The following is an 11424-nucleotide window of genomic DNA, read 5'->3' as shown; positions in this document are numbered from 1 at the left end:
CTCATATCACTATATACACAGTTTAATCTTAATGAATAATGATTATTTTTTTTATTATTTAAATATTAACTTAAAATTCCGGTATTTTAATATCACATTTTTAACCATGTAAGTGATATGTAATAAAACCAAGATAATGGAGTAAATAAAATCATTATACCAGAGGTATGCAATCAATGAGTGGGATTTATTATCCTTAATTATCATTATCATTATATTAATACGTGAACGTCGAATTTTATCTAATGTTTCTTCGGTATTTAAAAAGGAAGATTATATATTCTATTTTATTTTTTGAAAATCTACCATTTATTCGATGTGGATATTGCTCTTTAAGGTTTACAATTTATTATATTCCTAGTTTACAAGTATCCCTTTTTCCCTAAATTCCCCTTCAATAAAAATGTTTTGAATAAGATTCTTAGAGCCTTAGTAACAAATACTTCACAAATTCACCAACATAATTACAAAAGCGGTTACCCGAAATCTGTAGCAAAACCCATGGATGTTTAATGTAATATCAGAAAGTTCTACATTAGGCCACGCTTTCACACTCACTCCTAATAATTTTGAGATAGGCTTATCGGTAAGACAAGTACGTACTTTGTTGAAATGCAATCTGCACTCAATAAAACAGCTTCAGGAATTCCGTCGCAGTAATTTTTATCCTAGGGATGATTAAAGATCAGGACGTCCTAAATTAAACTCATGCGCTAATTGATATGGTAGTATAAGATGGAAAAAATTATTAACGAAAAGTACCTACTTTTTCATAAAATTTTACAAGAAATTTTTAAGAGTACGAAAAGTCTGTACCTCGACCCGATTAGAAATTAGTTCAGAGAACCCGGATTATGATCAGATGCGGATCAGATTTTCCGTAATACGGGCATCTGATCAGTTTCTGATCAGAGTACAGTACTCTATCCGTTGATCCACCCATCTGATGAGTTTCTGATGAGAGTACAGTACTCTATCTCTTGATCCAACCATCTGATTAGAAATTGATCATAATAAAGTATCCTATCCCTTAATCCAGTCATCTGACCAATTTCTTATCACAATCCAATGCTACAAATTCTATTACGATTTCGGTACAATCTTTAAATCAAGATTTTATCCGATGTTCTGAACTGGATCATAATACAGAACTTTATTTTTTACCTGATTTATTCTGTATGCAATATTGTTCGTCAAACAATGAACAAATCATGCGTGAAGATTTAAAAGACCATGGAATCACGTTTAAAGATAAAGAATTTTATGATGCCGTAGGTAGAATCATAAATAATGTCAAATATTGGAATAAAGAAAATAAAAATAATAAATAGTTACTGTTTGGAACATATTTAAAGTGTACTTGAGTTCATTAATAAAATTAAGGTAAAATGATAATATTGATTATTTTATGCCAAATTAATAAAAAGAAAAAAATAATCCTGATCCTTTAAACGGATCCGTTATGAAACTTTTGGCTGGATCGGGAATGGGTCTGTTGAATAGGTCCAGTATGGATATTTGAAACGGATCCGTCATGGATCTTAGAAACAGATCCGACATGGATTTTTCAAATGGATCCTTTGTTGATCATATATGGCGTGACGATTTCCAACATACCCGGATCAGAAAGCCTGATTTATTTCTGATCCGCATCGGATCCAATCCACTAACTAATTTCCAGTCGGGGAGTTAATATCTTTCCAAAAGCACATGCATATCATTGAAAGCGATGAGAGCAAATAATTATCAATTAACAACCAGCTGAGCATAAATAGAGATATTTATATTCGGCCACTTTTTTTCCCATCGGGATTTTCCAACTGGAAATTTGATTTTTAATTATAGATTCTAATTATGGTAAACGAAAACACACTGGACTTCTATGATTTCTAAGATAGATAAGATAGGATGTAACTCAATTCTATTTATTAATTAAATGTTTAATAATCAGCTAGTTACAGAATATAATATTATGAGATCAAATTACGACAAATGTTATGAGTTTAGATTAGATTACTGTTCGCTAACAGCTAGAGATATAGGTTGCACTAATTTTCGAAAAATGCGACTATTAGCTCAAGCTAAAATGTGGAGGTGCCTATTCAATTCGTTTTCGAGCTGAAGGTCGTATGATGTTGATACTATATATTTGATTGTGAGATCTAGAGGAGTTGGAAGTCGAACATTTTCGTCCGAAACGCTTAGAAAGGATTCGAAACCCACTGGATCACACAAAATACGCCACAGTTGATACACTGAAAGTGGCGTTAGCAGTTCTAGGACGAAATCACACATTTGAATATTATGCAGCTATCATTGGAAGTTATTGAAAACAAATGCATAAAATATATCAAGTCTAAGGAAGTCATTCATTGTACACATTTTGGTTATCATACTCAACAATTATAAATAAAATTATTGTTAATCTTTACCCATTATTTTATAATTCCAGGAAATTATAATTAATATACAGGGTGTTCTTAATTAATATTATTGATATTATATATTTCTGAATTGACAAAGAAACAAAAAATGTAAAAATATAACGGCTGTTCTATTCAAATTAACGTAGCGTCCAAAATAAATGGAACACCCTGTATGACTGAAAATATTTTCTGTATATACAACATATGATTTCAGACCACTTTTATAAAAATATTTTTTTATTAAATGTATATATAATAACCGAGTTACGGACGAAACCGCCTTAGATGGAAAACCCTGTAGGTAACGTAACTGTAAAGAAATTCGCAAACATGAAACAAAATTAGATATATGACACAAAAAAATTAACAGACTCAATAATGTTCTCTTTAATGAAGTATGACATTCCTTAGATGTTGTCGTTAATTATTAGTCGTAAAGTTATTTTATGGTTTAGGAACACAAACGTAATAGTCAACAAAACAAGTTAAAAAAATTAATGCATCCCAAATTACCTGATCGAAGAGGAGCCATTGAAGGGACTACTAATGTGAAATTAAAAGTTAATTTAAACAAAGCATCTATTTTTATAATCTCTTTTGGCAACGGCTCATTGCAATTACTAAATTTACTCTTAATAAGTACATGCAATATCAGAGTGACAAGTGCATGAACCACGATGCGAATACCGTAGAACCGATAGTGATTTAGCAACTAGTGATAAACCCAAACATATTTAAAAATGAGACAGAGGTATTTAAAGATGCAGACGTTTGTTTTTTTAAATTGACGATACATACAGATACAAAAATACTGGTTTGAAAGGAAAAAAGAAGTAGGTAAAAAGCGAATGCAAAGATAGGAGAAGAAAGATTAGAAGAATGTGGCTGATTTTAGGTATCTAGGAAGTTAGATAAGTCAAGACGGAAGAAGTTGTAGAGATATAAATAAAGCAGATGATAGTGCGGGATCGAGTCGCCTTCAATAAAATGAAGTCACTTCATAATCGCGAACGATTAATCTAGAAATTCGGAAACGATTGTTAAAGGCGGATGTTTGGAGCGCGGTGCTGTACGGGTGCGAAACATGGACAGTGGGTGCGGCAGAAAAAAAAACGTTAGAAGCGTTCGAAATGCGGTGTTACCGGCGAATGATGAGGATACCGTGGATAGAAAAGGTTAGAAATGAGGAGGTATTGGCAACAATAGGAGAACAGAGGAATCTATGGAAGTTGATAGAAAATAGGCGAGATAGGTTGGCAGGACACCTTCTCAGGCATGAAAGTCAGAGACATATTAGAGGCAAAAACAGGAGGTAAAAGGAGTAAACATAGACCTAGATTAGATTATTGTTCACAAGTAATTAAGGATGTGGGATTTTCTAGTTTTAGGTAAATGCGAAAATTAGCTCAGGATAGCAAGAAGTGGAGGTGCGTGTCTAACCAGTCTTAGGATTGACGACCTTATGATGATGACATACAGATACATTCAAGAGCAGGGAGTATGCCCACAACCCTTATAGGCTTGTGACTTGAGATCGATAGGCTGTGAATATTATATCCAATTCCTTAATAAAATAAAATAAAAAACAATGAATCGTGCGTGATTCGGAATGCAACAGTCATAGACGACATGCTATGTCACATTTTTGACAACTATTTTCTGTTTCTTATTTGTACATAAATACTAGTATTGGAAAACAATTCTGCCATACCAGAGACGGTAGGTCATCTCAGTGAAGCATGCAATCAACATTTGTACCCTAACATAAAAATTTTCTTACAAATACTGGCAATTCTCCCTATCAGCGTAGCTACCTCAAAGAGATCGTTTTCTACTCATCACAGAGTAAAATCTTGGTTGAGTGCCTCAATGGTACAGGAATGATGATTACGGCTAGCTCTGCTAAATATACACAAATATGTGAACCTGGATATCAATGAAATTAGCAATGTTTCCGCAAAAAAAATTGTACAAAATCTTGGTCAGGGCTGCATATATATATTGTGTAAACATCTCTTTTGCATGTTTATACTTGGCCGATTTTCGGATTGCTGTGACCATAAGCTTTTTTCAGAGCTGGATCTGCGCCTGGATACATTATACCAATATTTTACTCATTCACAATGCTGTATCATGTAAATATACCTTCTTCAGGCTCTTAAGTATCTTTGTATCTTTCAGAGCTCAAAGGTCGAACGCAACCTTCATCTGTCGATTTTACTTCACTTATTCATATTATTTTAGTAAATAAAGACTGGTGACGACGATTGTTATTAAAACGACACAAAAGAAGCATGTACTTACAAATGCCGTCCAAATTAGTTAAACTATCAACTCCAATAACCGTGGAACAGACCGAGACACTTTATCGCGTCACGGTTGTCTGTGGAACTATTCGTTTCGCTTCGTCATGACTCCAACGTGTTAGTTTACCATAACATATGCTCATCGATTGTGCATTGTCATTATCGACGAAAAAATGCATAATCAACATGAACACGATAACAACTTGTAAATACTAGATCCGTAAATGACAAGTGGCTTCGTTTCAAATTCCGAACATCCCCATATTTTTAGCAACGTGACAGTGACATTTTCAAAGCTTTTTCCATATATAAACACATGTACTTTTCATTGATACCTGATGTAGATACGATATTCACGAAACGAATGTTCGTCTCCAAGAACTCCAACTTTTTCCCACAAAAGACATGTGTTCTTATTATGGTTCAAGTTTGTCCCGCACTCTTCTGTAGTGAATGTAAGATGTTGCCTTTAATTTGATGCGTGGGAAAAGTACTTTCGAGGAGTACATCTTAAATGCGAACCAAATATAGCAGATGAAAGGGTAATAAAAATGGTGTTTTTCTTAACCTACTCTACCTATAAAATGTGTTGGTTAAGTGATGTAGTTCTTATGTAATATACTTTTCTGTAATGTGCATGATAAAATATCTAAGTGTTGATATAAATGCCTGTAAAAATTCGAATTATTTTATTCGATTATGGTAACGTGCCTAACACGTTGAGGTTAGCTACGCCGGTATTCGTTTCAGCAAGTAGATATCCATATATTTAAATGGACCTTGTTGGAGCATATGTAATCCTAAAATGTAGCATCCTACTGCAGATGGCGTTTACCGCGTCATTTGTGGTATTTTCTAAAACGCGCTGTTAAGACAGCAGGTAAAAGTTGGTCTATGTTCTGTCTAGTGTTGCCCAAACGCAAGAACAAGACGAGACTTAGCCAGTCTTGGTCTTGGTCTTGCGCCAATACACCTGGTCTTGGTCTTGGTCTTGGTCTTGCGCTCCCAGTCTTGGTCTNTAATAATCTATTTGTTAATCTCTCTGGAACTCCAGATCGTGACGGCGGACGTTCGAAGCCATCAGTCGAGAAATAAAGATGAATTATTATAGATATTCATGGAATTACATAGTTGTAATTGTCTTTTTATAATTCGTAATAAACAACTATTCTCTTAATTCCAACCTTCAATAAGTTTTGGTTATTTAAAATAATTCTTCATATATAGTTTACTAGCCAATTTTATTGCCTGGGTCACCACTGATTTTGACTTTGGCATAAGGCTGGCTGTCACTAGGCTAACTCTGGCACATCTTTGGGATTCATTGTTGGCCAAGGGTTGAATGCCAAGCCAGACTCGATGTTATCATTCGCTAGTTCAATCGTATCTGGTCCAAAATTGTAATTCAACTTTGTCTCAGAGCTTATGACTGGCAAGCCAACTTTGGCCCGTACTTAACCCAATCGTACTTTCCTACATGGGATACGCCAGATTCAGAGTATTCCCACATCAGTTAAACAAATCTGAATGAAAGACGCGCAAAAAAATGATAAGAGAGGAAGGTCTAAAGATTCAGTAGTACACAAAGAAACTAAAAGAGTGTAGTTACAGCGGTTGAAAAAATCTAATAGGAATAAAAATGTCGAGCACCGAATACAAAACTAGAAGGAATGTGTGATACTCCAGCGATTTGCAAAGAAGTCAATAAAGTATTGAATGAACAATCGAAAGAGAAGAGAAGAAAGAATTTACTTTGTATTTGGTACGTAAAATAGTAAAGAAATACAATTAATGAAAAAGCAAACATAATAATATATCTTATAAGAGATTCAGAAATCGGAGAGCTAAATAACTTTTGTTACCTACAAAATGACCTGTCTAGATAGAATTTCACCCATAGTTATGGAGATACTGCAAAATTTTTATGAAAATGAGAACAGTGGAACTGATACTGGCAAACGTGAATGTGTCACCAGAAAAGTAGTGAAAAAAGAAAAACGATATATGTTGGATTCAATCTCCAACTTAAGTATATAAAAAATTCAAAGCTAATCACTTTGCAATAAGTTACCAGACATTCGTCGTTTACCAAATATAAACGAACCAGATCCATGACCTCTGCATAAAGCATGCTAATATTTAATTTGAAATTGTCTTCATTGTATAATGGAAAATTTTTGCGTTACGATAATTACAATAAATTACTAGAACATTGTTGTTGCAATCGTTATGACGAGCGGAATTTGTCTCGGGAATGCCAGCGGTGTGACGACAAGAATCCCGATTACAGAGAGTTTGATGAGTAAGAAAAAATGGGTAGCAGAACAATAAAATCCAAATAATCCTATGTCTAAAAATCTAAACTGTTACGAAATATTGAAAGAGAAGTTTCATGGTTCGTCTCTGCAAACTGATATAAGATTTACAAGAGGATGTAGATACGTATTTTGAACACGAAAGAAACATAGTTCACCTAACACAGCTGTCAAGGACTTGCAAACGACTCGTACACCATAATTCACATGGACTTTTCAAAAAATTACTGTAGCAAGTACAGTGAAGAGATTCAGGCATATGATTTTGGTGGGTCTAGTCTTCACACTGTAGTAGTTTACATCAAAGATTTTACAAAATCCTATTGTTCTGTTTCTCAAAATACAGCTGATGTATGGGTACAATTGAGGTTAATTTTGAAAACTTTCCCACCGCAAATAACCCACATTTATGATGTAAGCGGTGGGCCATTTACGCAGTACCGAAGGTAACACTATGTTTTATATTTTAGCATCAATGCTACATGTAGAGGTTTCATGCCGAGGAAAGTTTTCCTTAAACAATTCAGGGAGTGGTCATGGCAAAAGTGGTGCTAATGGGGTTGGCGCTACATGCAAAAGAACTGCAGATACTGTGGTTGCTGCAGGAGGTGATATTATAGTTCGGAAATCTTTCAAAGGTATCATACAACAAAGAAGTTCCAAAATGACAATGTTTGCTATTGACGCGCTGCTAAATTAAAAAGTTGCAGTAGTACCCCCAAAATACATCAAGTTAGGGTAAAATACTCATTGGGATCACCGAAGCCTGTAATGAAAATGTGCAGCTGATGTTGTAATGACGAATGTCATTATTTCAATCCAGGAGTTATAAAGTACAAAGAATGGACAACGGTCCAGGATGTTTAAACCGACTCTGAATGTGAAACCGAAATGAGACCAGCTCATGCCCTACTACAAAGCAACTTTATTACAGAAACTTTTTCTAAAACCATGTGGTAAGTCCATTAGTAATTTCTGAGGATATTGCCGGGTCTAGTACACACACCCCATACAAAGTCGGTGATTACGTATTAGTTATGTTCATCGTTAGATATACAAATATATTTAGTTGTAACTGCTTTAAAATGCAACCAAGTACATTAATGTGCAGTTAATTAATTTTTTGCGCGCATTTTTAATAAATAGATATAGATAGATAAACTAGTAGTAATAATAACTGCATATTTAATGAAAATTATGAAAATCACAAAAAAATCACTTGTTCATTAACTGAATTAACAAACAATCGCATTATATTTCACCCTACAAATCTATCTTTGCATGTATAAATCGTACTTAGTATATCAAGATTTACCAAGATGATTTGGAAATGCAAGTATTGATATAAAATGAGGTGATTTTTCGAATTTTTATCTTTAGTTTGGTACATACCTACTGAACTTTACTAATGATGATTGGTAAATATTGATTTTGGGAATACAATAGTCTGATACATTAAATTAAAAATTATTTATTAAACATAACAATTAGTCATGTTACCTAAATAATTTTAAAACATTTTTAAAACGCTTTTTGAGACGTAATAATAGTGAAATAAACAAAACTAAAATTTCTTTTTCACAAAATATAATACCTGCGTTCCTATCATTTGGTAGATATTATTAAAAATCTTTTACTAAAAGTAACAATAAAGCGTTTTGCTTATTTTTTACATTTACAATTACAAAGTAATCCTGATGACTTGCAAGTGCACTTCTTAGTTGTTGTTAGATAGTTACACTTACTTAACTCCTGCTGTCCAGTCAAAGACAATTTTCCAACAGATTCACTTCTTTATCTTTAATATTTGTTTTAGTACCCACCCATTGGTAAAAATTGTGATCCCTAACAGGACCCATAGATACCTATTGCATTGTTTTATTCCCAAAACCAACACCTAATAATCGTCAATGGTAAAACCTACTGAGTTTTTATAATTTTTAATTCAACATACAAATAGTATTTTAAATAATTTAAAGAGAATACCTGTATGTCCAACTTTGTTACCACATATTAGGTATTCTCGTAGATGTATAAAAATGCAACTTACCTAGCTGTCCTTTCCAATTTTCCTTCTTCGTTCCTTTTGAGTACAAACGGAAGTCGATTGGAGACAACGATCATACTCCCCGTGGAGGTCACCACATCTATAAGTAGTTTAGGAATCATAATTGATTTTCAATAACAATACAAAGACGCAACAATTTTGTTAGTAAATGTGAAGTAAATTAGGTCGGTTTATTAAAATCCACTACTCGTTATCATGGAAAGGATTAGATACTTCGATGGAACACTGAACATTAGCAAAACAAAACTAAAGAAACTCTCGCAATTGAAGATGCTTTTAATCAAAAAAAAGGAACAAAGATCGAGATTGAATAGCAAGCACTGGTCAGGGTTATCTGCTCTTCTGGCCTCTAAATATTAAAAGTGTTGTTTTCGATTAATTTGTATTTGGACACAAACGTAATGCGTCAAATAGTCGGCTCGAATGATAACCAAGAACGCTTGGGTATCATTTTTTCCCGCTTTACATATCGTTAGGCATGTAGCACCTTACATAACAAAACTGTATCTACTGAAAAACGTGACAATTCTTAAACACTTAAATAAGCGTACATGGTCAAAAAAAAGAACTCCTACAGGCTCCCCCCTGCACTATAAACGTAAACATCATAAACAATCTAATCTACTTAAAACAATCCTAACAGATTAACAAACAATACCAAACTAAGAAATACATCACTTTTCTTTTTAATTCTCTGTGAAAAAGAATAAACTAATATGCTAAAATGTAAAATTCTGTGTCCATTCAGTACAAATACAAATTAGGACGATGAATTAAATAAAATTAACTCATTCAAAATCTATAAAATTTTAGATCAATATGTAACAGACATTATTATTGCTTAAACCTTGTCAATGCTTTTATGGTTAATGTATGGTATTAGTTTTAATTAGTTACTTCCTATCGGTGGAATTCGGGAGCCAAATTTCATTAAAAATACACATTGAACGTCATCGAGACAAAACATTGGTGAATAAACTCATATCACTATATACACAGTTTAATCTTAATGAATAATGATTATTTTTTTTATTATTTAAATATTAACTTAAGAAAAAATGGGTAGCAGAACAATAAAATCCAAATAATCCTATGTCTAAAAATCTAAACTGTTACGAAATATTGAAAGAGAAGTTTCATGGTTCGTCTCTGCAAACTGATATAAGATTTACAAGAGGATGTAGATACGTATTTTGAACACGAAAGAAACATAGTTCACCTAACACAGCTGTCAAGGACTTGCAAACGACTCGTACACCATAATTCACATGGACTTTTCAAAAAATTACTGTAGCAAGTACAGTGAAGAGATTCAGGCATATGATTTTGGTGGGTCTAGTCTTCACACTGTAGTAGTTTACATCAAAGATTTTACAAAATCCTATTGTTCTGTTTCTCAAAATACAGCTGATGTATGGGTACAATTGAGGTTAATTTTGAAAACTTTCCCACCGCAAATAACCCACATTTATGATGTAAGCGGTGGGCCATTTACGCAGTACCGAAGGTAACACTATGTTTTATATTTTAGCATCAATGCTACATGTAGAGGTTTCATGCCGAGGAAAGTTTTCCTTAAACAATTCAGGGAGTGGTCATGGCAAAAGTGGTGCTAATGGGGTTGGCGCTACATGCAAAAGAACTGCAGATACTGTGGTTGCTGCAGGAGGTGATATTATAGTTCGGAAATCTTTCAAAGGTATCATACAACAAAGAAGTTCCAAAATGACAATGTTTGCTATTGACGCGCTGCTAAATTAAAAAGTTGCAGTAGTACCCCCAAAATACATCAAGTTAGGGTAAAATACTCATTGGGATCACCGAAGCCTGTAATGAAAATGTGCAGCTGATGTTGTAATGACGAATGTCATTATTTCAATCCAGGAGTTATAAAGTACAAAGAATGGACAACGGTCCAGGATGTTTAAACCGACTCTGAATGTGAAACCGAAATGAGACCAGCTCATGCCCTACTACAAAGCAACTTTATTACAGAAACTTTTTCTAAAACCATGTGGTAAGTCCATTAGTAATTTCTGAGGATATTGCCGGGTCTAGTACACACACCCCATACAAAGTCGGTGATTACGTATTAGTTATGTTCATCGTTAGATATACAAATATATTTAGTTGTAACTGCTTTAAAATGCAACCAAGTACATTAATGTGCAGTTAATTAATTTTTTGCGCGCATTTTTAATAAATAGATATAGATAGATAAACTAGTAGTAATAATAACTGCATATTTAATGAAAATTATGAAAATCACAAAAAAATCACTTGTTCATTAACTGAATTAACAAACAATC

General features: G+C 33.5%; 1 protein-coding gene across 3 annotated transcripts in view; it reads right to left on the bottom strand.

Moving 5' to 3' along the window:
• Window positions 1–11424, bottom strand: part of LOC112903944 (alpha,alpha-trehalose-phosphate synthase [UDP-forming]-like) — a 66270-nt gene that overhangs the window by 4245 nt on the left and 50601 nt on the right. For all 3 annotated transcript variants that reach the window (XM_025976863.1, XM_025976864.1, XM_025976862.1), the window contains exon 2: window positions 9098–9194. In XM_025976863.1, coding sequence (XP_025832648.1) covers window positions 9098–9194 — 97 coding nt within the window. The remainder of the gene's footprint in view (window positions 1–9097; window positions 9195–11424) is intronic.

This window comes from Agrilus planipennis, unplaced genomic scaffold (genome assembly GCF_000699045.2).
Source record: "Agrilus planipennis isolate EAB-ADULT unplaced genomic scaffold, Apla_2.0 scaffold23, whole genome shotgun sequence".
Taxonomy (NCBI): Eukaryota; Metazoa; Arthropoda; class Insecta; order Coleoptera; family Buprestidae; genus Agrilus; species Agrilus planipennis.
The sequence above is the reverse complement of the archived record's forward strand: the minus strand, read 5'-3'. Positions and strand labels throughout refer to the sequence as shown.